The sequence below is a fragment of the Panthera leo genome, chromosome C1 (assembly GCF_018350215.1).
Source record: "Panthera leo isolate Ple1 chromosome C1, P.leo_Ple1_pat1.1, whole genome shotgun sequence".
Taxonomy (NCBI): Eukaryota; Metazoa; Chordata; class Mammalia; order Carnivora; family Felidae; genus Panthera; species Panthera leo.
In genome coordinates this window covers 185,657,711-185,684,511 of record NC_056686.1, presented here as the reverse complement: position 1 = coordinate 185,684,511, position 26,801 = coordinate 185,657,711, and the positions used below count along the sequence as shown (strand labels likewise).

The 26,801-nt window shown below is 41.3% G+C and overlaps 1 protein-coding gene across 1 annotated transcript in view; it reads right to left on the bottom strand.

Moving 5' to 3' along the window:
- Nucleotides 1-25,779, bottom strand: part of LOC122226472 (aldehyde oxidase 2) — an 87,168-nt gene extending 61,389 nt beyond the window's left edge. Inside the window, exons 1-10 of the mRNA XM_042949657.1 lie at nt 25,714-25,779; nt 23,716-23,773; nt 22,126-22,222; nt 20,751-20,859; nt 19,042-19,168; nt 15,737-15,798; nt 13,264-13,353; nt 10,846-10,926; nt 8,344-8,488; nt 3,751-3,843 (exon numbers count right to left, since the gene is read on the bottom strand). Of these exons, the coding sequence (XP_042805591.1) occupies nt 3,751-3,843; nt 8,344-8,488; nt 10,846-10,926; nt 13,264-13,353; nt 15,737-15,798; nt 19,042-19,168; nt 20,751-20,859; nt 22,126-22,222; nt 23,716-23,773; nt 25,714-25,767 (916 nt within the window). The 5' untranslated portion in view covers nt 25,768-25,779. The remainder of the gene's footprint in view (nt 1-3,750; nt 3,844-8,343; nt 8,489-10,845; nt 10,927-13,263; nt 13,354-15,736; nt 15,799-19,041; nt 19,169-20,750; nt 20,860-22,125; nt 22,223-23,715; nt 23,774-25,713) is intronic.
- Nucleotides 25,780-26,801: the final 1,022 nt, after the last annotated feature.

Genomic DNA, 26,801 nt, shown 5'->3' with positions numbered 1-26,801 from the left:
TTAAAATAATTGCAAAGGTCTTTCAATTGCCCAGATCATTGTCTATAATTAATAATGCTTTGACTGCTGATTTCCACCTCTACAGGTAGCCTTGAGACTCAAAATCTTTTACAGGAGGGGTACCAGGTAATCAGAATGAACATAGCCTCTGGGAAGAGCTTCCCCAAGTATTATTTTGGGTATTATTGGATCTCAGGACATTGGGAGTCCCCAGGGAGGGGCCAGAAAAGCAGGAGCGATGGGAAAGCATCCAGAATCATTGGGGCAATGCTATGTGCCACCTGAAAAAGGAAGTAATTAAAAATTAACAGGTGTTGCAGGCATACTTGTGATTATAGACAGGATACTAGCACCAGCTTTGGGGTTTCCCCACAATAGGTATGAAAAAAGTTCAGACCAATCTTTGAAGTGAAGCAATCACCCAAGTCATCAGGAGATCACTTAGTTGGCCTTCTGAAATTAATCCTTTACTTCCTCAGGTTTGTAGAATGAGTTGCTCTCACATAGAGTCTGATTGGACATCACTTCCAGGGCTGGGTTCTTTTTTTTTTTCTTTTTTTTTTTTTTTTTTAAATTTTTTTTCAACGTTTTTTATTTATTTTTGGGACAGAGAGAGACAGAGCATGAACGGGGGAGGGGCAGAGAGAGAGGGAGACACAGAATCGGGAACAGGCTCCAGGCTCCGAGCCCTCAGCCCAGAGCCTGACGCGGGGCTCGAACTCACGGACCGCGAGATCGTGACCTGGCTGAAGTCGGACGCTTAACCGACTGCGCCACCCAGGCGCCCCACAGGGCTGGGTTCTAATTGCAGTTAGTCTGTTTTCATAATGTCACAGGCTATGCTTTGAGTTTTCTCTTGTAGATTAATCTTTGAGAATATTTTACCCTCCCATATAGCTTTATCTTTTATCAATATTAAAAATGTACTTGGCACAATACTTCCCCCTCCTTTGCTAACATACCCACATAACACATAACATACCTGTGACTTCAATAATCACAGCCAACCTAATAGATTAGGGAAACTACTCTCTGTTCTTTATTATCCTTAGACTAAGCAAATCTTGCCTGAAGGTAACTAAACTGCTACTCCTTCCTGGAATGTCTCAACCTAGAGTCCTTACCCTATTGCGGCCCAGTGTTTCATAAAAGGCACTCTGCAACATAGGAGCCCATCCCAGACCCATCAGCGATGGTCTGCTGCTTCCTCTCACCACAGGGTCCACTGGAGGTTGGTCTTTAACTTCTGCAAAAATCCTGGCCATACTTTTGCTCACAGGAGCACTGAGAAGACCAAGCTTGATTCTTGTCATACAATTCCTCCTACCTAATAGACCTAGAGCCTTATTAGTAGGGAAGAAGTCAAAAACAAAAAGACATTATTTATTTATTTATTTATTTATTTATTTATTTATTTAAAGGTCAGAAGCATCATACAGACCAGCACAACCATCTTTTATTGGATGTAGGTAAAATAGGGCAGTTCAGCCCCAGGGGAGAGTAAAAGTCTAGCTGTCTGCTCTGCTCTGATTCCACTGCTCACATTACCCCCTGGCTTTGGGCGAGCCATGGCATAGCTGCACTGAGAAAATTGTATTTACTGTACTATTAGTATTTTACTATATCTTTGGTCATAACACCTAGCTTATATTCCAGTAGTTGGAAAGAGCTTTAACTTTGATTCTGAGAATGTGGGTTTTGTTTTAACTTCATGCTTTTCAGAGTTCATGGGCCTATGGGATAAAGATGCAGGGATTTTCTAGAGCATTTAATATACTAAAGATTTTGAGGGAAAAAAATGTACACTAAGTCAAACATGTATGTGATATGGATTAGCATGCAAAATTTAAACAAACATAAGCTGTCACAGAGATTTAACTCCTGTGGGAGGGGGTTCTGGGAGGGGGGAACACACACACACACACCTGGTTCCAATGTACCCCTCCCTCACCAGTGTCCTGCATTCTTCTGGGCCTTAGGAAAAGTTCAAGAATCCAGAGAAATATTCCTGAAGGAACATTCTGCCACTAGAGGGTACTCACACTTTAATTTTAAGAGGGCTTGAGGAAGGCATACTGTTTCCTCAGATTTCAGAATCTGGTTCTACTTTGTTTGCAGATCCAAACTGAGCAGTCCATTTGAACAACCAATTGGACAGGCCCTGGGGTGGGCCTGGAGGATGAGGAAGGGTGCTAATGGAAAGCGTTCTGAATTGGAAATGGGAGATATGTGGCTTGGTGACCTGGCCACCAGCCAGTTCAGGGACCTTGGGCGAGTTTACTTTCCTTTTGCATCTTGGCTTCCTCATGAGGAATTCCTGAGATGAGGGACTCCGGTTACACTGAGGGATATGAATTGTGCTCTGAAGGGTTCTCTCAGGCATAGACACAGGGGTCCAGAGACAGAGGGATGGTGAGAAGTCTCCCCTTTCCTTCAAACAGAGCATCTTATTTTCATTTACTTACTCTATTTCAGATTTTTTTGAGGACAGGGTTGTGGACAGAGAAGTTTGAAAGTGGTGGGTTAAATGATGCCTGGGGTGAAGGTCAGGGAAGGGTTTTCCTGTCTTAACCATCTGTTTGTACTGGTCACCTGTGCTCCCAACCCACCCATGCTGCTCTCCCTCTTCTTTCCCTTCTGCCTTCACCAAGATTTTGAGTGAGTCTAAGCACATTCCCCTCATTTTCTGAGTGACATTTAGGTGTGCTACCTGAACTGTCCCAAACCTGAAGCTGTGAGGCTGCAGTGCTAGGCAAAACCAGGAAGGGTCCCTCCCCTTGCAAACGGGTGGGGTGAGGTCAGGGAAGGGCATGCTTGCTGGTCTGCAGCACAGTCTAAGTTTGGCTGATGATGGTTAGAAGCCAGGAAGGCGGGACTCCTGGATGGCAGTGATACACCCAAGGTAGGTCCCCTGTCCGGCTTACCAGTGATGCCCACAAGCACACAATGGCCAGTAAGTCTTGACTCAAACTTTCAGTTCTAACTCCTTGTTGTCTAAGTTAAGAAAGTCATTACTACCACTGCATCCCAAACTCAAGTTCCTGGCCCACCCATTCATTCATTTTTTTCCCACTCTTCATTTGTCAGTCATTGAATTGAGCACTTATATGCATGTACTTACATGCTAGGAGGTCTGGGGGATGAGGAGAGGAGTGAAATAAGGTTCCTTGTAAAAGAAGGCAAAGTCCTGCATGCTTTCTTACTACTTTGTGAGTACCACCTTGCCTGATGTAGTAGTATTGGCAGGTAGTGGGCCCTGAAGGATGTTGTAAGTGACTAGAGGTGTTTACCTGGGCAGGTCTTTGTCTCATTTTACCTCTTGCCATTGTCCATATGAAACAAGTAGCATTTGAGTGCCTGATGATATTTCTCCCACTTTCTCCTGCAAACATCCTCCCTCCTAGGAACTGACTGTTCAACCGATGGATGACACTAGTTCTCTCACTGTCTTCCCATCAAAATTACACTGCAAATTTATTGTCTTTTGGTCACATAACATTTTATAGGCAAGAATCCTGCATGTGACTAGAAGGTCTTGAATAATATCATCTGAATACCTCATATTCTGTGCAAAGCTTTCGATGGCAAGGTTTTATGGAAGGGATATTATATCACATCAGAAAAATGATGAAGAGCTAGAAATAGGCCAGACAAGACAAATGTATGAGGAGGTTTCAGACTACTTGGTAAGTGTAAGTTTAGTGCAGGGATTGGTTCACTAATGCTTTACTAAGAACATCAGGAACTCACCATCACTTGTTTTAAATACCATACTGAGCTCAGAAATCCTAGCAGGAGAGAGGAGAATTGGGTGAACACGTCCTTGAGATTTCATTGCAGGTCCTGAAAAGTAAATAAATAAATATATATGTATTAGACAGATTTAGGAAAGAGAATATGCCTTTTTTTTTTTTGGTACTGAAAGTTTCTCATAAAAATATTCAGATACCATTTTTTAATTGGTAATAAATGTGTATAAATATGAAAGCAATGGCCATATTTCCTGCAAAGTAAATTTATAGGGATGTTCTCCCAGTACATGTATTTACTTATTTATACATTCATTATATGTTTATAAAACCAGAAAATAAAATGGATGGGAGGTTCTTAGAAAGCTTTTGCACATTGACACCAGGAGACATATATAAGAATATTCATCATAAGAAACATATAACATATATGAATATTCACCATAAGAAACATATAATCTACTAAAACTGAAGCAGGAAGAAATTGAAAATTTGAACACACTGATTATCAGCAATGAAATTGAATCAGTGATAAAAAAAACTCCCAATAAACAAAAGTCTAGGGCCAGATGGCCTTATGGGTGAATTCTACCAAAAAAATTTTTAAGTTAGTTTTTTTTTCTTTTTAAAGAAAGAGAGAGAGAGAGAGAGAGAGAGAGAATCCATGAGCAGGGGAGAGGGACAGAGGGAGAGAATTTTAAGCAGGTTTCGTGCTCAGCACAGAGCCTGATGCAGGGCTTGATCCTATCATTCTGGGATCATGACTTGAGCTGAAATCAAGAGTCAGATGCTCAACTGACTGAACCACCCAGGCATCCCTACCAAACATTTAATACCTATTCTTCTCAAACTATTCTAAAAAATAGAAGAAGAAGGAAAACTTCCAAATTCGTTCTGTGAGGCCAGTATCACCCTGATAGCAAACCAGATAAAGACACTACTGAGAAAAAGAACTACAGGCCAATATCGCTGATGAACATAGACGCAATAATCCTCAACAACATACTAGCAAACTGAATCCAATAGTACATTAAAAAAATAATTCACCACAATCAAGTGGGATTTATTCCTGGGATGCAAGGTGATTCAATATTTGCAAATCAATTAACCTGATACATCACATCAATAAGAGAAAAAATAAAAACCATAGGATCATTTCAATAGATGCAGAAAAAACATTTGACAAAGTACAACATCCATTCATAATAAAAATTCTTGACAAAGTAGGGTTGGAGGGAACATACCACAATATAATAAAGGCTTTATATGAAAAACCCACAGCTAATATCATACTCAATGGAGAAAAACTGAAAACTTTTCCCTAAGGTCAGGAATAAGACAGGGATGTCCACTTTTACCTCTTTTATTTAACATAGTACTGGAAGTCATAACCATAGCAATTAGACAACAAAAAGAAATAAAAGGCATCCAAATTAGTAAGGAAGGAGTAAAGCTTTCATTATTTGCAGATGATGTTATACTATATACAGGAAATCCTAAAAACTAATCCCCACCCCCAAATCATAGAATGGATAAATGAATTCAGTAAAGTAGTATATAAAATCAATGTACAGAAATCTGTTGCATTCCTATGTACTAATAATGAAGCAGCAGAAAGTGAAATTAAGAAAACAATCCCATTTACAATTGCATCGAAAACAATAAAATATCTAGGAATAAACTTAACCAAAGAGATGAAAGACCTGTACTTTGAAAACTATAAAATTTTAATGAAAGAAATTCAAGATAACATAGAAAAATGGAAAGATATTCCATGTTCATGGGTTGGAAGAACAAATATTGCTAAAATCTCTACATTACCCAAAGCAATCTACAGATTGAATGCAATCTCTATCAAAAGTGTTAGTATCTAAAATAAAGAACTTATACAACTCAATAGCCAAAAACCAAAATACCAACACCATTTTTCACAGAACTGGAACAAACAATCCTAAAATTTGTATGGAACCACCAAAGACCCAAAAATAGCCAAAACAATTTTCATGAAGAAAAACAAATCTGGAGGTATCACAATTCTAGACTCCAAGTTATATTACAAAACTGTAATAATCAAAACAATATGGTACCGGCATAAAAATAGACATATAGGTCAATGGAACAGAATAGAAAACCAGAAATAAACCCACAAGTGTTTAGTCAATTAATCTTCAACAAAGGAGGAAAGAATATCCAATGGGAAAAAGACAGTTTCTTCAGCAAACGGTGTTGGAAAAACTGGACAGCTACATGCAAAAGAATGAAATTGGACCACTTTCTTATACCATACACAAAACCAAACTCAATATGGATTAAAGACCTAAATGTGAGACCTGAAACCATAAAATCCTTGAAGAGGGCACAAGCAGTAATGTCTCTGACATTGACTGTAGCAACATTTTTCTAGATGTCTCATGAGGCAAGGGAAATAAAAGCCAAAATAAGCTATTGGGACTACATCAAAATAAAGCCTTCTTCACAGCAAAAGAAACAATCAAGAAAACTAAAAGGCAACCTACTGAATGGGAGAAGATATTTGCAAATGACATATCCAATAAATTGTTAGTATCCAAAATAAAGAACTTATGCAACTGTATAGCCAAAAACCAAATGATCCAATTAAAAGTGGGCAGAAGACATGAACAGACATTTCTCCAAATAAGACACATAGATGGCCAACAGACACACAAAAAGATGTTCAGCATAATTCATCATCAAGGAAATGTAAATTAAAACTACAGCAAGATACCACCTCACACCTGTCAGCATGGCTAAAATTAACAACACAAGAAATATCAAGTATTGGTGAGGATGTGTAGAAAAAGGAACCCTTGTGCACTGCTGATGGGAATGAAAACTGGTGCAGCCACTGTAGAAAACAGTATGCAGCATCCTCAAAAAGTTAAAAATAGAATTTTCCTATGATCCAGGAATCACACCACTGGAAATTTACCTCCCAAATACACTAATTCAAAGGGATACATGCACCCCTATGTTTATTGCAGCATTATCTACAATAGCCAAATTACAGAAACGGCCCAAGTGTCCACCGATTGATGAATGGATAAAGAAGACGTGACACACAGACACACACACAGAGATGCACACACGTGCACACACACACACACACTCTCTCTCTCTCTCTCTCTCTCTCTCTCTCTCTCTCTGGAATATTACTCAGCTATCAAAAAGAATGAAATCTTGCCATTTTCAATGACATGGAGGTAGCTAGACAGCATTATACTAAGCAAAATAAGTTTGTCAGAGAAAGACAAATACCATAAGATTTCATTCATATGTGGAATTTAAGAAAAAAAACAACAAATGAGCAAAGGAAAAAGAGAGACAAACCAAGAAACAGACTCTTAACTATAGAGAACAAACTGATGGTTACCAGAGGGGAGGTGGCTGAGGGGGTGGGGGGAGGTGAAATAAGTGAAAGGGATTAAAGAGTACACTTCTCATGATGAGCACTGAATAATGTATAGAATTGCTGAATCACTATATTGCACACCTGAAACTAATATAACACTGTATATTGACCATACTAGAATTAAAATAAAAAACAATAATAAAAAAAGAATATTAATAATAGGCAAAACTTGGAAATTGCTCCATGTCCTTCAATAGTGGAATGGAGGAGCAAATTGTATGTAGTTACACAATGGAGTCTAACAGTTACCTGCAACACTATGAGTGTATCTCAGGTCAGGAATGTTGAACAAACAAAGCATATTGAAGAATAACACTATGTCACTCTATGTGAAGTTCAAAAATATGCTAAGGTAAATGACATATTGCTTAAAGGCTCAAATATATGTGGTAAAATTGTAAATACAAGAAAGTGACTGACCACTACCACATTCAGACTAATGAGTGCTTCTGAGAGGAAGGGAAGGGAAGGGGATGTGGTTTGGGAGGGCTCCCGGGTCTTCAAAGTTCTTGGTAAAGTGCTCATTCTTAAACTGGGTGTAGCTGGTAACTGGGTGTGCACTGTTAATGTACCCATGCATATTTTACAGACTTCCATTATATCTACTCACTATTTAACAAAAACAAAATAAAAAAGGACAAGATAAATTAAATGATAAAAAATAAAAAAACCCTCAGGGTGCCTGGGTGGCTCAGTCAATTGTGTCTGACTCTTGATTTCACCTGGGGTCATGATCCCAGGGTCATGGGATGGAGCCCCACATTGGGCTCCACACTAAGCATGGAGCCTGCTTAAGATTCTCCCTCTCTTCCTCTGCCCCTCTCCCTGGCTCATGCACTCTCTCTCTCTCTCTCTCTCTCTCTCTCTCTCTCTCTCCCAAAACAAAAACAAAAACAAAAAACCCAAAATACCCTCTAATATTTTTTCCCCATACCTCAGGGGGTCATGCTGCATACTCCCAGGGTACAAAATTATATAATTAGATAATCATATCATATGATATACAATGGTATATTATATATGTTTTATAATATACTATTATATTATTTTTATTATAAAGGTTGAGGCTTTTATCCTTAAAAAGTAGTTTTTATAGACTGAGAGCAAAGTAGGGGACAGGAGGACCAGCTTGGCGGTGGGAGGAGAAATGCTGTAATCACTCACCCAGTGAAGTGTTGCCCAAGATGAGAGGGGCCTCAGGATGTTTTGCTTTCAGCTCCAGGAGATCCTTGAGGGTGCCAGGGGAGATCCAGGTAACCCTCTCTCCATGGAAGGTCAGGGTTTGTTTTTCTGGGTTCTTTGCCATTCTCTAGGTACAAATGAAAATGTGGATGTACATGCACACACCTGCCATCCTGGCTTATGTGAGATCCAAGTGGAGGTATATTCCTCCAGAGAGATTTCAAGAGTCCTGAAGTCCACTTGACTAAGAAGATACTCACTACACCCACTGACTAATGCCTGAACTTCCATAAATAGATATTTACTCCTTTAACTTGAGACTTTTTTTTTTTTTAACGTTTATTTATTTTTGAGACAGAGAGAGACAGAGCATGAACGGGGAAGGGTCAGAGAGAGGGAGACACAGAATCTGGAACAGGCTCCAGGCTCTGAGCTGTCAGCACAGAGCCCGATGCGGGGCTCGAACTCACGGACCGCGAGATCATGACCTGAGCCGAAGTCGGACGCTTAACCGACCGAGCCACCCAGGCGCCCCGAGACTTTTGATATATAGCTCTTTGTAGGCAGGTGACAATATAAGCTGGCACCTGTCAATGACAATTCAGTATAGATTAATTGAACATAATTTAGTATCATGGCCTTAAAAATCATAATTATACTAATGCTCCTAAATTAGTATTTTCAGCCCGGACTCTTACTCTGAAATCCAAACTCATATATCTGAATGAGAACTTGATGTCTCCTCTCAGATGTCTAATAGGCATCTCAGATTTAACATATCCCAAAATGAGCTCCTCATATTCCCTTCTTTTTGAAGCTCCCAAAAAGGAACCCCACCAAAAAAAATGTCCTATTCTTCCTGAGCTGTTCCCCTTCTCTGTAAATGGCCACTCACCTTTCCAGCTGCCCAAAGTGTCAGAGTCAGTTTCTCCCCAGAGACAGTCTGTCTCTCTCCCACACACCATATCACAGTCAGCAGCAAATCTCATTGGCTCTCCTTCAAGCTATATCCAGAACTGACTCTCTTCTCACCACCTACATGCAGGCCTCCATCTCTCAGGATAGCATTAGCACTTTGACTAAGCTCGAGTTGTCAGCCCAGAGCCTGGCACGGGGCTTGATATCTCATGACCCTGGGACCATGACCTGAGCCTAAATCAAGAGTCTGATGCTTAACTGACTGAACTGCCCACAGGCCCTGAGGTTTTTTGTTTTTTGTTTTTTGTTATCATTTATCTTGTCCTTTTTTATTTTGTTTTTCTGAGGGGCACTTTGATGTTGGCTCAGGTTGTGATCTCACAGTTGTGGGATGGGGCCCTCCATTGGGCTCTGTGCTGAGCGTGGAGTTGGCTTGGGATTCTCTTTTTCTCCCTCCATCCCTCCCCCACTTACTGCTACTTCCTGTGCTTCTCAGCAGGCTATTCCCATCCCAGCAGCCAGAACGATCCCAGATCCCATTACATTAATAGGAACTTGCCCCTCCCCTGTCCAACCTCCCTAATCATTTCTCATTTCTCATAGGGTAAAAGCCAAGTAGCCTAAGTCCTCATGATCTGCTTCCCAGTGCCTTTCTGATCTCATTCACTGTGCTTCAGCCAGGCTGGACCCTGCTCTCTCCCTTGATTGTAGCAGGCGTTCTCCTAAACTTGGCACCTTTCACTTAGTGTCTGCACTGCCCAGACTGCTTTTCCCCCACATGTCACTAAGGCTGCTCCCTCACTTCCGTTAGAACTTTTTTCAAAGTTTTGAAACTTTTTCAGAGAAATCTTCTCTGGACCGTATCCTATCCCCCTTTTCTGCTTTATCTTTTTCCTTCTTAACCCTTCTCACTGGCTAACACACTGTATCTCTTTCTATTATCTTGCTTATTATCTGCCTCTCCTACCAGATTACAACTGCTTGAAGGTAGCTTTTTGTGTTAGTTTTATTCCTTGCTGTCTGTCGATTCAGTACCTACAACAGTACCTGGCATGTTGCTGGATGATTGAAGTTTGTTGAATGAATGAATGAATGAATGAATGGACACCTCTTTCAGAGTCCCTTCAGAAATAAGTATTTTATAGAATGGGACCACTGGATGCCAGAGAGGAAAGAGAGATGCTGATAGAAGGAAAGGTAAGGCATAGGGAGGGCTGGAAGTGCTCCTTGGATTCAATGTACTGGAGTGGCTGGAAGACCAAGTTAGAAGCTGAGCAAAGCTGGATGGCTTGGAAGAGTCAACAAGGACATTGCAGATGACAACGATGACAATAATGATGGAATCATTAAAAAAAAAAAAAAAAAGAGCCTTTGCTGAGGCTTCAGTGAGCGTGTCAAGGGCATTAGCTAGGGAGGGTTGGTGAGCTGGGTGAGGTCAGGCTTCTTGATGTGATCAAATATTTCCACAGTTTGACAACTTCATAGGAAGGAAAGGGTGGTTTTATAAAACTGAGTTTATAACCAGTGACATTTATACAAACGCACAAAGCACTCAACTCATCTTACCAACAGTTCTGGGGGAAATATGAGCTCCTGGGTAGGGTCCAAGGGCTGGAACTCCTCTTCCACAAATAAGTCTGTGCAAATCTGTATAAAGGGCAGAAGATGGCCTTGTCAGCACAGCTAAACTGGAAACAGTGTTGTAATTCTTTACAATAATTAGGCAAAATGAACATAGTAATAACTTTCCTACTCTCCTAATGCAGGAGTAATGGGAAATAGTTCAAACCAAATAAAAGTGGTTTTTTTAAAAAGATTTTTATTTTTAGGGGCACCTGGGTGGCTCAGTTGGTTGAGCATCGGACTTCAGCTCAGGTCATGATCTCGTGGTTTGTGGGTTCAAGCCCTGCATTGGACTCTGTTGAGAGCTTGGAGCCTGGAGCCTGCTTCGGATTCTGTGTCTCCATCTCTCTCTCTGCCCCTCCCCTGCTCATGTTCTGTCTCTCTCTCTCTCAAAAATAAACATTTAAAAAAAAGATTTTTATTTTTAAATCTCTACACTCAACGTGGAGTTTGAACTCACAACCCTGAGATCAAGAGTTGCATGCTATACCAACTGAGCCGGCCAGGTGCCCCAAACCAAATAAATGTTTTAAATAAAATCTTGTTGTAAGAGAAATACTCTACCACTGATATGATACTAAGGCAAAGAATATTCTCTGAAGTAGTTTAAAGAGTACCCTGTGAAACACCAAGGCAATCTGTAAGAAACTATCAGAGGTTAATAAGTTTGGGACCTCATCTCCACTGTGCCCCAGACATTGTTCTGTCACCTGTCAAGTCAGGATTCAAAATGCTAAAGGTTCTGAGAAGTCCTGAAGTTTAAATAAAAATGACTCTAGACATACATGCCTAGGCATAAACACTGCCTCCACTAATTTTAATAATAATAGGTAACATTTACAGGGTGTTACATTCCAAGTGCTTTTATGTATTTTAATAATTTGTTTAGTCCTTGCAACAATTTTAGAAATAAAGTAAACTATCATTTCCATTTTTACCAATAAGGATACCTAAAGCACAGTGAAAAGTTACCCAAACTCTAATGTTGTCTGGAAGAGATCTGCTTTAGCTTTGGAAACACTTATTCCTAGAAAACATTCCTGAAGAGGGGGCAATAATGTGATACATCTCTAAAACCTAGAAATAAGATAGTGTGTGAGAATGAAAATGTAAAACAAACATAATGAATCAGATCTGAGGAATTAAAGTTTCTCTAACCAGGTGTTAGGCCAGGACTTAGTAATGGAAGATATTAACATAGATTTAAGAGAAGGGAGAGTCATGGGACAGACATCTGCCATCCAGCTGGTCTACCCTGGTGGAAGAGAGGGGTATTCTGTGATATTACCCTTAAGATTATCCAATTGCTCTGCATCCATGCTCACCAAGCAACCTCATTATAATGTGCTTTCTGTGTGTGTTTTCCCAAAAGGAAAAAACATGCAGCTCAGTGACCATAAGATCCATTTTAGGATTGCGTTTCTGTAAATGTATATTAGGGCACACTCCAGTTTAAATATCATGTTCTTCGAGTTTGGTTAAAGTAAATCAGGTGGTCCCCAGAGCCCAATCATTGCCCAGATTGACTTCCTGGGCCACAAAATCGAGAATCAGACTTTAAAATGTATTGATCCCTCTGAGGTGCACTGGTCCTCTGTGAAGTGGTTGTGGGGGGTACAGCCGGCCTTCTTTGGCAAAAACCCTCTATTCCATTGCACACCTTCTTCAGACCAAAATGAGGTGGCAGTGGGAGGTCAAGAATGGGAACTAGGTAGGTGTGCAGGATAGAAATAGGTACAGCAGGGGGATGATGGGCTCAGTTTCATCTAAGGATAACTCTGTTCTCTCATATTTCCTTGTCTACAGGGAGCAGACTCTATTTTATCCTTATTCTAACTTCTGTAAGTAATTCCTGTAAGAACTTAGCAGGGTCTTCTGAAAACTAGTATCTCTCAGAGAGCAAAGCCAGAGACTGCAGTGTTTCAGGCTGGACTTCCCAGCTGTGCTAATCATGAACTCACCATGTGACTTGGGACAGGCTCTCCTGCTGAGGTTGCAGTGCCCTCTCTCTACAAAGGGGGACATAGTGATAGAGGACAGCTCTGCCTGAGTCGGGTCAGTCACAAAAACCCTTTTCCACCCAAGGATGGGACTCATCATAGTTGGGGCAGGTCTGTTTGCTCTTGTCTGAGTAGGTTTATGTTTTATTGTTTGATTCTTTCAGAGACTGAAGGGCAAAATCAGAGCCTGATTTTCAATCACCTCATTACTGGGTTCCCAAATGAAAAGTGATTGATTAGTGCATGTGCTTTGGAGATTTGAAAGTGATGCAGAGAATGATCATCAAAACTCACAAGCACAGTAACACTAGGCCAATATTTAGCAATACTCCCAGAGAGGACACAACAAACAGAGACTCACGTCACTTTCCCTGCTGAGTGAGGAAGAATCATTTCCTCCCAGATCCAAGCAGCATTTTCCTGTTCTTTTCTTTTGACAGCCAGCTGACTCCTAGGACAGTGAAATGCCTTGAGATGAAAAACTTTTTATTATTATTATTATTATTATTATTTTTTTTTTTTTTAATTTGAGGCAGGGGGAGGGGCAGAGGGAGGGAGAGAGAGGATCTTAAGCAGGCGCTATGTTCAGTGCGGAGCCTAACTTGGGGCTTGATGCCACAACCCTGGGATCATGACCTGAGCTGAAATCAAGAATCAGATGCTCAACTGACTAAGCCACCCAGGCGCCCCCATTTATATGTTTATTTATTCATTTATGTTGTGAATCTTTTGCTGTATCATTATACAGCAAAGTGTTATACACTTAGATTTTTTCCTACATTGTATAACTGTAAATAACATAATGAACATTTCTGTTCATTACATGGACAGCTATGTATACATCTCTGAATTTTTTTTATAGGTGAATTCCTAGTAGTAGAATTAATTGATATGATGCCTTTTAGGGCAATGATGATTTATCCATTCTCTAGTATATATACGATTCAACAATACTGAGTGTTATCATTTATATAAGGACCTTTAAAACAAAAGAAAAAGAAAAGAAAAAAATATGAAAAAAAAACTATTTTGGAATTAGGTCTTCCATACCTTTGGGATCTGCATGGGACTGACTGGGAATGAATGGACAATTGCTAACTTTACTTTAAAGCAGGTTTCCATTTACTGGTTCCTTCATTTCCCATTTCCTCCAAACTTACCTCTTGTGTCTTCTACCTTAAATAATTTTTCCTCAGTATCTAGGAAAATACTTTCTTCCAGATATCCCAGTTCTCTCCCCCAAATGCCTCAGGCTGCCACCATCTTCCTAACTCTGTCTAAGAAGCAAAACCAGCTGGGCCCAGTGACCAGAGCTTCCTCTCTTAGTTAGAGCTCTGAGAGTGTCCACGATGGGCTATGAATCAATGACAACAGAAATAGTCAGTCTTCTCTTGGCCTGGTAGAGAGGAGTCTTGGGTATTCCCACTGGGGCCCAGTTTCTTTCACCCATTAAACACCCTGTAGCCACTTGGCTACAGGGTGGGTGTCCAACCACATTTTTGCCTTTATCCCCAGAGTCTATGCCTGGGAAAGCGAATAACATCCATACTCCAGAGGGAGAGCAGTTTCCTTTAACTTCCTTTATTCATATTTCACAAGTGTTTCACTTACACCAGCAGTTTGATGGGTTTATAAGCATTCATTTATTTCTCAGCTCTTCAGCTTTGGCTCCCCCATGTGGCATTATAAGTCTGGGACATGTTTACTAACTTGGATGTAAATTAAAAAAATAAATTAAATTAAAGAAATAAAAAAGTCTGGGACATGCACATATGGACCTGCCTGGCTCTGGGAAGAGGGACAAGCCTGCTGGTCCACTTCTAGGCCCACCCCTACTATTTGTGGATCTAGTGCAAGAGTATAAATGGACACTCTGGCCTTGGCCTACTGCCCTCCTCTTCCCACCCTTCTGTACTGAGGGGACTCAAACACCTGTGTGAGCATCCTGGCCTGAATGCCCCAGCTCTGTCCACACCCTCCAGAAACAACCAGTTGTTGGCTACCCTTTGACCTAGGGGTGTATGTGCTGGCTGTTATGATCTGCTCTAGGAAGATGGGTTCAGGAAGAGACTGGTGTCAGGCCGAGGAATGGGGTTGAGACCGTATCTGGAGCATGGTCTAGAAAAGGGTGAAGGGTCCAACTGAACAAGTCACCTTAGCTCCATTGCTTCCTGAGAATGGCTGGAGGAGGACCAGCAAGGGGCCCTCCCAAATGTGGAATCCCTCTTGCTTGGGTATAAGGGCAGAACTGCCCAATTCCATCCTGCCTCAACAGCATCCTCAATAACAGTAGCAATTAAGTGTCCCCTATGACTTTGCTACATGCTTTGCCCATGATTTCTTATTTGATCTTGATACTCAGTGAAGTATCTTTTGTAAAGGAAACTTCCTGTGCTCTTGTACTTGAGGTGAATTTTGGATTCTACTCTACATATTCGGCTTCTTTACTTGCTCACACTTTCCTAGCCAGTCTGGACTCTTGGAACTAACCTTGTCTCCCCAAAGCAAATTTCATACCTTTGCTTGTCTCTTTGGGTTTGCTGGAGCCCTCCTACATGTCCTGCCTGATGCCTTGTTTAACTATTCGTGGAAGATATCTGGATGCCTGGCTAGATCACCTGACCTCCCTCGGTGGTGGGTTGTGGAACATCAAATGTGGTATAACTTTCACCCTGTCCTTAACAAATAGCTAAAATTCTTGTGAGTCAGTTGGGACAAACTCACTTAGTCTCCCTTATAGTCTGTTTAGATGATCTAAACAACTCAACCCCTGTATTCCCAGGCTTGACCAGCTCTCCCTGTCATTCTTGCTCTGTAGGATGTCACCTACTCACCACACAGAAGGTCCTTCCACTTGCGAGAATTGGCCGATACCCAGTACAGCGGCATAGATTACCTAATCAGAGAAGAAGCATGCTTATCAGTAGGCTTTATTTTAACTAGTTTCATTTGAAAGTTAAAACTGACTTAGGGTTGTTTTTTTTTTAGAGTGTTTAAATATCTGCCAGACTATTCAATCCTTTTTCTCTTCTTAGAATATGAACCTTCCCACTACTTCAATTCTAGTTTTATTCTCTGCCCTAAAGATGATCGTCTGTCTGGTGAGCTCACTTGCATCCATCTATTAGTTTATTCATTCATTCAACATGTATCTGTGTAAGATACAGGGGATCCTAAAACAAGAAAATATAGGCCATTTCTAATGTACTATATGATTTTCTATAATGGGACAAAAAGAGTAAAGGAAGAGTAAAGGAAGCAACTGCCAGCAAATGGCAGATTAGGGAGTATGTCTGTGCTCCCCCTTCAGGTATCAATCTAAGAATCTATACATTTAACAGATGACTTGTTTAGGGAATTGTTGACACCTGAAAATGATGCTTCTTGATCAATATGTACTTTTCTTTAGTAACTTAAATGCATTGCAAATTCTAAAGCATCCTTTCAATATGTGAAGGGCTCTATTATGGGTTGAAATGTGTTCCCCCAAAAAGATATGTTGAAGTTCTAACATCTGGAACATGTGAATGTGACCTTATTTGGAAATAGGACCTCTGCAGATATACTCAAGTTAAATTGAGGTCATACTGGATTAGGATGCGCTCTAGCCCATCAAAATTGGTAAAGATGAAGTCAAGCTTTCACTTTTTGCAGATGACATTACATTACACATGGAAAACCCAATAGACTCCACCAAAAGTCTGCTAGAACTGATACATGAATTCAGCAAAGTCACAGGATACAAAATTAATGTACAGAAATCAGTTGCATTCTTATACACTAATAACAAAGCAACAGAAAGACAAATAAAGAAACTGATCCCATTCACAATTGCACCAAGAATCATAAAATATACCTAGGAATAAACCTAACCAAAGATGTAAAAGACCTGTATGCTGAAAACTATAGCAAGCTTATGAAGGAAATTGAAGAAGATACAAAGAAACAGAAAAATATTCTGTACTCATGGATTGGAAGAATAAATATTGTTAAAATGTCAATACTACCCAAAGCAATCTACACATTCATTGCAATCCCAATCAAAATTGCACCAACATTCTTCTTGAAGCTAGAACAAGCACTCCTAAAATTTGTATGGAACCACAAAAGACTCCGAATAGCCAAAGTAATATTGAAGAAGACCAAAGCATGAGGCATCACAATCCCAGACTTTAGCCTCTACTACAAAGCTGTAATCATCAAGACAGCATGGTATTGGCACAAAAACAGACATATAGACCAATGGAATGGAATAGAGACTCCAGAATTGGACCCACAAAAGTATGGCTAACTAATCTTTGACAAAGCAGGAAAGAATATTCAATGGAAAAAAGACAGTCTCTTCAACAAATAGTGCTGGGAGAACTAGACAGCAACATGCAGAAGAATGAAACTAGACCACTTTCTTGCACCATTCACAAAAATAAACTCAAAATGGATGAAGGATCTGAATGTGAGACAGGAAAACATCAAAACCCTAGAGGAAAAAGCAGGAAAAAACCTCTCTGACCTCAGCTGCAGAAATTTCTTACTTGACACATCTCCAAAGGCAAGGGATTTAAAAGCAAAAATGAACTATTGGGATGGCATCAAGATAAAAAACTTCTGCATTGCAAAGGAAACAATCAACAAAACTAAAAGGCAACCAACGGAATGGGAAAAGATATTTGCAAATGACATATCGGACAAAGGGCTAGTATCCAAAATCTATAAAGAACTCACCAAACTCCACACCCCAAAAACAAATAATCCAGTGAAGAATTGGGCACAAAACATGAATAGACACTTCTCTAAAGAAGACATCCAGATGGCCAACAGGCACATGAAAAGATGTTCAACGTCACTCCTCATCAGGGAAATACAAATCAAAACCACACTCAGATACCACCTCATGCCAGTCAGAGTGGCTAAAATGAACAAATCAGGAGACTATAGATGCTGGAAAGGATGTGGAGAAACGGGAACCCTCTTGCACTGTTGGTGGGAATGCAAACTGGTGCAGCCGCTCTGGAAAACAGTGTGGAGGTTCCTCAAAAAATTTAAAATAGATCTACCCTATGACTTAGCAATAGCACTGCTAGGAATTTACCCAAGTGATACAGGAGTGCTGATGCATAGAGCCAATTTATGGAAAGAGCCTAAATGTCCATCAACTGATGAATGGATAAAGAAATTGTGGTTTATATATACAATGGAATACTGCTTGGCAATGAGAAAGAATGAAATCTGGCCATTTGTAGCAACATGGATGGAACTGGAGAGTGTTATGCTAAGTGAAATAAGTCATACAGAGAAAGACAGATACCATATGTTTTCGCTCTTAGTGGATCCTGAGAAACTTAACAGAAGACCATGGGGGAGGCGGAGAGGGAAAAAGTTACAGAGAGGGAAGGAGGCAAACCATGAGACTCTTAAAAACTGAGAATAAAATGAGGGTTGATGGGGGGTGGGAGGGAGGGGAAAGTGGGTGATGGGCATTGAGGAGGGCACCTGTTGGGATAAGCACTGGGTGTTGTATGGAAACCAATCTGACAATAAATTTCATATATATATAAAAAAAAAGGATGGGTCCTAATCTAGTGACAGGGGTCATTATAAAAGAAAATTTGGACACAGACACACAGGGGAGAAGGCCATGAGAAGACAGAGGCAGGGACTAGACTGTGATGCATCTGTAAGTCAAGGAATACCAGGATAGCTGTCAAACACCAGAAGCAAAGAAGAGGCAAGGAAGAACCTTCCCCTAGAGCTTTCAGAGGGAGCACAATCCTGCTGACACCTTGTTTTCAGACTTGTAGCCTCTAGAACTTTGAAAGAATAAATTCCTGTTGTTTTAATGCACCTAGTTGGTGGTACTTTGTTTTGACAGCCCTAATGAAGGCAGACAAATAAGTCACTGGAAAGAGAACTGAGGTGTCAATACGGGTGTGTGATCCACACACAGTATGTTCCATGCAGGCCTCTCCAACAAGTGCTCTGCCATTCTTCCCTGCTCCTGGGTGAGTTGTAGCTACTTTAGAAACAACCAGGGGGTTCCCTGAGCAGGGCTGGGATGACTTGTGAGAGGGCTGGAAGAGCCTGGGGCATGTTTCCCACCTGGCCTCAGGCAGGTGGTGGGTTTTTTCCATGTCAGACCTACCCCCCAGGGCTTCCATGAGCTGCTCCTCTGAAGGCTGTAGGTGGTTCCTAAGCAGTGTGTACATGGACATCACCATCCCAGGGGTGCAGAATCCGCACTGGGTACCGTGGCTCCTGGCGATCCTCTCCTAGAAGGACACATGCATGGTCACAGGTTTCTGCTGTCAGCACCCCTCACCGAGGTCCACACCTGGTACCTCTCTTATCATGGTCAAACCCAGTCCCTAAGCAGTGCACTCCTCCTCTTGCCCAGAGATGGCCAGCGTCCCCTTTCCTATGCTGCTCTGGTGGAAGTGACTCGGAAGCCATATTCTATCGTCACAATCATCTCTCAAGCTCAGATGCTCAGATACTTCTAACTGGGAATTAGCAGTGTGCGGCTTTTATTCCTAGAGTGAGAATTCTCCAGAAATCAGTAATTACAAGGAAAGTATGTTTAAGTTTCAAAAACAAGTTTCTTGAACACCTCTACGTTTTGCCCAGCTTAATTCTGACCATGGAGCTGCCTCTTTTTGATTAATTTGGAGACTATTTACTGTTGACCTCACTTTACTTCTTTAAATTCTTTTGTGTTGGCTCAAAAGGAGTTCTACTTTCAAAGATCCAAGGTTTTGGTCTGTGTCCTAGATGCTTGCTATTTAAAGTGTAGCCTATGGACCAGTGGTGTTTGTTCCACCTGGGAGCTTGCAGGAAGTACAAAACCTCAGGCCTCTGCTCCAAACTTCCTGACTCAGAATCTGTATTTTTAACAAGTTTCCAGATGATTCTTTACACATTAAAATTTGGGAAGCCCTGCTCTAGATTTCAGAGTGTAATCCTCTCTGATCTCCCTAGATAGTCTAGTAAATTCTGCTGGGTCCTTTGCCTTTGTTGACCTTTCCTGGAATTGATTCTCATGTTTTGAAACCCAGAGACCCTCTGGGTTCCTCCTGCCTGGAAGGACTTGTAGTATTGGTGGATCTGGACCTATGATTTTCCAATTCTTTGTCTCCATTCTTTGTGACAATGACAGAGGAGTCAGTGTGTTTTCTGCCAATGCATGTGACAGTTCTCTTAAAACCAGCCTCTGTGTCCCAGCTTCAAGTAAAATTTGGAGAGGGGCACCTGGGTGTCTCAGTTGGTTAAGTGTTCAACTCTTGATTTCAGCTCAGGTCATGATCTCATGGTTCATTTGGATCAAGCCCCTGTCAGGATTGGGACACAAGTCTGCTTGGGATTCTCTCTCTCCCTCTCTTTCTGCCCCTCCCCTATGTGCTCTTACTCTCTCTCAAAATAAATAAACAAACTTAAAAAAATGATTGTGTTTGTGGTCTGGTATAGTCAGCCTTGGTTCTAATTTTACTCTTAAGACCTCCTATGCCACAGGGAATAATCCTGAGTTTTATCTTGTTTGCCTCTGACATTTTAGCCTATGAATAATATCTTTTGTACAATATTTATTCCAGCCTATAGTTACATAGTTATTAATCAATGTTTTGATAATCCTGCTTATCATTCAAGTGGAAAAAGTAAGAAAAAAGATGATCATCTAATAAAATGTGGATGGATTTCCAGCTTTCTTTAAATCACTTAGATGTTATTATCTTGATCAATATGCATCCAAAGCTTCTACTTACCTGATCACAACCTAGAAGCTCCAGGCAGCACAGTCAACACTGTGTTGGTTAAAAAGAAAAAGTTAAGAATGAGAAAATTACAACGTGCTCTTACCTGCACAGGGTGAAGCCTGGTGTTGACACTTCCAATACCTTCTACAGTGGTGACAGCAGCCCCATACAGAGAGCAGATGGGCACCAGACATGCAGTAATGGAGAAGTGTCTTCATATGAGGAATAAAAGGAAAATCAAGGAGTGTAACACAGTTCTTCCCTTTTGGGAAGCAAGAAGGACATCAAAAAAATCAAAAGAAAATAAAACAAAAAACCAAGCCTGTCATTCAGCCTCAGGGATGGGGAACTGAAGGGGAGACAGGGAGGATGAGTTTAGAATCCTCTCTGCTGACCCTGTACTATCTGTAAGAATTGGGGATTCTTAGAGGGAACTTGGGCATTCTGAACTTCAGAAAAACTTAAAAAAACTTTTTAACATTTATTTATTTTGAAAGAGAGAGAGGGAGAGAGGGAAGGATAGAGAGAGAGAGAGAGAGAGAGAGAGAGAGAGAGAGAGAGAGATAGGGAAAAGCAGAGAGAGAAAGAGGGAGAGAGAATCCCAAGCAGGTTCCATGCTCATCTAGGAGCCTGACTTGGGGCTCAATCCCATAACCATGAAATCATAACCTGAGCCAAAATCAAGAGTCAGACACTCAACTGACTAAGCCACCCAGGTGCCCCTCAGAAAAACTTTCTAAGTCCAGAACAGACTTACTTGGCCCTGGACACAATGGGAGAGGATTCAAGTTACCAGGAGTATAATTGGACCTCAACTAGTATTCATTAGGCTATTGACCCCATAAGAAATTAAAGGCATACTTATGTCTTTTATGTCTACATTTGAGATTTTTTTTCTTTTGCTTGTTAATTTAAAACTCTTTGGATAAGGTCATTCAACAGTGGAATGGAGTGTGTTCTGAGACCATTTCTTGATTTTTTGGGGCTAGTGGATCTGGGAGCAGCCCAAATCCTGGAATCCAGCTCTTAATTAAAGGATGCAACCATGAGCCAGGTCTCTGCTCTGCAGGGTTGGTCCAGCCCAGCAGAAGAGGCATTATCTTCAGAGCCAGAAAATGTGGGTTCAAGTCCTTGATCTACAATCTTGTATGACTTTGAACAAGTCACTTCATCTCTTTAAGCTTCAGTTTCTTCATCTGTAAAATGAATGATTTGCCTAAATTGGGGTTTCTTAAACTGGGATGCATAGATGGGCTTTAGGATGTCTGTAATATTCCTGAAAGTGTGTGCAAAATATAATTAGTTTATGTACCTTCTGAGTAGGGGGCTCAGAGCTTTTACCAGATTTTCAGAGGGGTTGAAGATCTAGAAAGGGTTAGAATCACAAGATCTTAGGGATCTTCTGCTCTGGAATGAGAATACAAGCCTGGCAAAGAAACAAAGGCCACTTCTGGCCTCTGAGCTTCTGGGTAGGATACCTTATCTTCGCAGACACTGGGTCATGCTTGGACACCATCACAGTACAGGCACCGCAGCCTCCTCTTCCACAGGCATACTTGGTTCCTGTGAGGCGTACTAGAAGGGGGTGGTCAAGGAAAAGATGCCACATGGATATGTTACCCCCATTATAGCCGCCTCCCTCAGGTGTTGCTAGTGAGGAAGGTCTTTGGGGGGTGAAGGACAGGTCTGAGAAGTCATTTGCCTGCCTCCAGCTCTCAGGCCACTCTAGATCTTATTAGCTGTGTGATACTGAACATATTAACCTTTCCCTGCCCATTTTCTCACTTGCAAAGAGAGAAAAGTAATAGTTACTTTATATTCATAGGCTTATCATATACATCTTGTAGGATGATGGCTGTAAAATTCCTTTGAAAAGTCCTATTTCATTATAGGTATTCTGGGTTCCAATCATGTAACTGGAAGAGAAGATCTTATTTTTAGCAGTTCAATGAATTGCTAGTTTTGTCCATTTGTATTGCATTTGAAAACAAATGAGTGAGCCTTTGGAGAAAACTCCCATCCTTACCTTCAGATCCCACCTGGAGTGTCCCTCTGCTCTCCCTTGTTCTGAGTCCAAGCTCAAATCCAGGCTCAGTCTCTGCGCCTCTCTATTTAGTCATCCTTCTCCCTAACTGTGGTCCATTTCCACCCAGTTTATGAGATTGGATATAATTCACTAGACTGGCTACAAAGATTTCAGAATCACTGACTTTTTTTTTTTTTTTTTAAGCCATAGGGCTTGTTCACCTAAATTAAGTCATAACCTCAGATGTTTATCAGAGAGGACATGTCAATAAGTGGAATAAGCTGGAGTGTAACTGGAGAGCTTGTGCCCCTTTCTAGACAGTCCCTATTCCAGTTGGCTAGACTGCTACCCACACACGAATGACTATTTGCTCATTTTTCATGAGAAACTGAGAAATGTTGATTTTCTAAAATATGAGATTTCCTCATTTTCAAACATCGACAACTAATTAAAAACCATGTAGGCTTTTAAACAAAACTTGTCCATGGGTTGACTCCACCAATTTATAATTTCTTCCATTTCTTTAGTTACTTTTTGGTTTTTCTGAGAGATATATTAGACCTACCAATGAAAATGGTTGTCATTATGAAGATCTAAATTTCAGAATATAAAATGGTAGGGAACATCTGCCATAAGAAAATGGATATAGGGAAAGGCAATCCTTTCCTATGACACATGCTCTTCCTGAATCTGGAGAATGTGGTTTCCCTCCAGGGCATGGTACATGCAACACAAACCTCTATTATATAACCACCCTCCTGGGAATTTGGAAAGCCCTTAAAAGAATAATTAGTGCTGAAGTAAAGAGCTTAGCTTCCATTTCATTGCTATTAAATCGAGATATAAGAAGCTCTGGGGAAACTTCATCCTCTCCAAATAGCCCAATTAACTTAATATCCTTAAAACCATTGCCAAAAGCAAAGAGAGAAGGGCCAGTGGGGCTGACTGGGGATGGAGAGGGTAGATTAGTTTTCACAATCACAGCAGGCCTAGAGTTTTAAGGCAAACATAGACACTGCCCATACTTTGATCAAAAGGGTCCAGTTCTTTCGTAGAAAGTTCAGCAGAGTGACTTCTGGGTCCACATTCCTCTCTATCACCTGCATTGGAAACAGAAAAGAGATTATTATGGGGATCAAATTGGTGACCCAGTGGAATGTCTGCAATGGCCTGCTAATGATTTAGGGACCAGGGCATAATACTTTCATTGCCTTTTTTTTTGTTTTTGTTTTTGTTTTTTTTTGTAAAGGCAAATGAATTTCACATACATTACAGAGCTGGAGACTCACCAAGAAAGTGGCACAACAATGTTTTTATATGTGATTAGAGTGGGGAGCCACCCCTGGGTAAGCCACCCCTGGGAGCTGTATTCTTCATGTTTTGCTCCACCATTTGTTTTTGTGGAATTTCCAACTCAGTCTTTTTTACTCTTGGAATATTTTAAATTGGGGAGAGACTTGGATGGTGTGTGTGTGTGTTTACAATGAAGGGTCCTAGAAGGAAGAAGTCTGGATAGGAAGGGTTTCTCATCTGGCACCTCTGAAACACCTCCAGCAGGGACTACATTTGATAACATGAGGGATCTCAAGAGTTGGTAGCAGAAAAGGGAGGTGGGGAGAGTTGCTGTCATCCTCAAGGGATCTCTGAGTGTGCTAGTCCCTTCAGGCAGAGAGGCTGATGGTGAGACTTGTTGTCCAAGCTTAGGACCCAGGGTGCCTCTGGTGGAACACTAGAATTCCTACCTCCCTTTCCTTGACAAGTGGGGGATTATCACTCAGAAGCCTGGAGGGATCATCTCTGGTGCTTCTTTCCCATTTGCTCATTTTGTAATATTTCCTTTGACTTTACCTTTGAGTTTCCTGCAAACACCTTAGCCATTCTGTTGCACCAGAGGAAAGGAAGAACAGTGAGCTATTCATATTAGGTTCTTCCTTTCTCCCCAGAAGAAAAATATGAATTTCTGTAGATCCCAAAGAATAACTCTGGGCTCGTGACTCAGAAGGGGCTTGGAACAGAAAATAGAGGTAGAAGCCTCCAAAGTCTAGGCCAGTGGAACAAATGAGTTAGGACTCAGCTCTGGAAAGCAGGTTTGGAAGAATGTATGGTGGCTGCTGGCTGTGGAGACTGGAGACAGGAGACAGAGTTACAAGGGACATGATGAGAACTTAGATGCTCTCTGTTCTATTTCCTTTCTTGGGATGGGAGGGTGGACATGGAAAAATCCCAGTTAGGTTTGTGGGATCGGGTAGCCAAGGGGCCTTACAGGAGGTGGAAAGAGGCCAAAGAAGCCATATGCCTTGGGAACTACATAATGGTTCCTTTGAGGGAGAGACTGAGGCTCATGAGCAGAGTGGGCCTGGCAGAGGGCACTGAGGGTCAGCCAGTGGCCTGTGTGGACTAGTGGTGAGAACCAAAGAGGGGATGCTAGGAGAAAGTGACACTGGAAGAGCCCCTCTTCTTGTCACATATGTTCCCCCTAGAACTTAGTCACAACCTGGGAAAGGGGAGGGATTGAAAATTGACTGCAATTACATTTCGACTAATTCTGATTAATGGAGTCTCAACAGAAAAATTAAGTTGATAAAAACAAAGGAAGCTCTACTTCTGGTCATCCTGAGTTTGAGGATCAAGATATGTTACTAGATACAGTGCTTCCAGTATATCAAGCCCAGTGCTAAGTGCTTTATAAGGGAAAAGGGGGTTCCTAGTCAATAAAAGGAGCATTTCTCTTTTAATCTTTTTAGGAAGTAGATTCTAGAGCTAGGTAGTCTGAGGCTCAGGGAGGTGAAGTAACTTGCATAAAGACATACAGTAAATGCAAGAGCTGGATTGGAACAAGACTGCTTGATGCCAAGGCATATGTGATTAACCCTAACGCTTTACCACCTCCCCATATTCTCAGAAGCTGAGTCTTGGCTGAGTGGGGAAGAGGCCAAATTAGTATGGGTTCTTCACCCCTGGCTTCTTGTCCCTGACTGGACAAGAATTCCCCTCAAGCTAGTAGTCTCTGCAAGCCACAGTAGTATCACCCAACACTTACCTTCCTCCCATTCACAAAGAAAACCAAGTCATCTGATTTCGGTGGGCAAGACATTGCACCTGTAAATAAGTTTCACCTTATAACTCTAGATGCAGATGTTCTTTGGCGCCAGAGAAATGAAAATATAGCACTAAGCAACAGAAATCCCTCTCCGTGCAAGAGCAGGCAGCTCAGAGCCCCAGAGAGCAGGGCAGGGGGTGGAGACTCCCTTGCTTTGTGGCCTTTTAAGTCTAGGGCACCTGTGTGGCCCAGCCTCTCTTATTCTGCTTCCCACCAATCCTGGCTTCGAAGCTCACTCCATGCACAACCCACCCCTCTTCTTGCTTTCTTATAAGTTGGAGGGCTGTAGTGTGAAGAACCATAAGCAACCATCTAAACTTAAACCTACTCTGCACACTGTCTCAGCCCCGGGAATATATTCTGGACAGATTTCCTTCTTCTCAAAGAGAGCTAGAAGTGGGCTTTCTGAGAGCTTGCACTTTTCCAACTTTTTTCTTATTTGAGCTCAGAAGTGTCCTCATAGGAAATCATATGGATAAATCTATTCTGTGTCCTAAAGTGGAGGTGTGAGGTGCCACAACCACCCAGCTCCTCTATACTCTCCTTACTTCCTCCCCACCCACAGGATTGCTTCACTGGAAAAGGGTGACATAGTCAAGGCAATCACTTTGCAGGTGAATAAAATGAGACCCAGATATGTGAGATCAGTAGCTCAGGGTCACATAGAAACTCAAGTGGCAAAGCACAAACCAAAACCAGGATCTCCTGGCTTAAGTAACCTTAAGTGTATAGATAGATTCTTTAATAAAAAGAAAAATATCATTTTTGATCTTTCTGAACATCTCCAGTTAGATATTAGGGGATAAAATCAAGCAGTTCTTGTTCTTTCAGGTAATGTAATGCCCAGACTTGGCCTCACATATGGGTAAAGCAGGTAGCTGCTCAAGTGGACTGGTTTCAAGAGAGGAGGCAAGACCTCTCTGCTCCCCAAAGCTTCCTTCACAAGTGCATGGAGGCTTGGCACACCATTGTTAGAGTCAACTCTTTGTGTTAAGATGACCTTACCTTGTGACAGGGCTCAGGCCAGA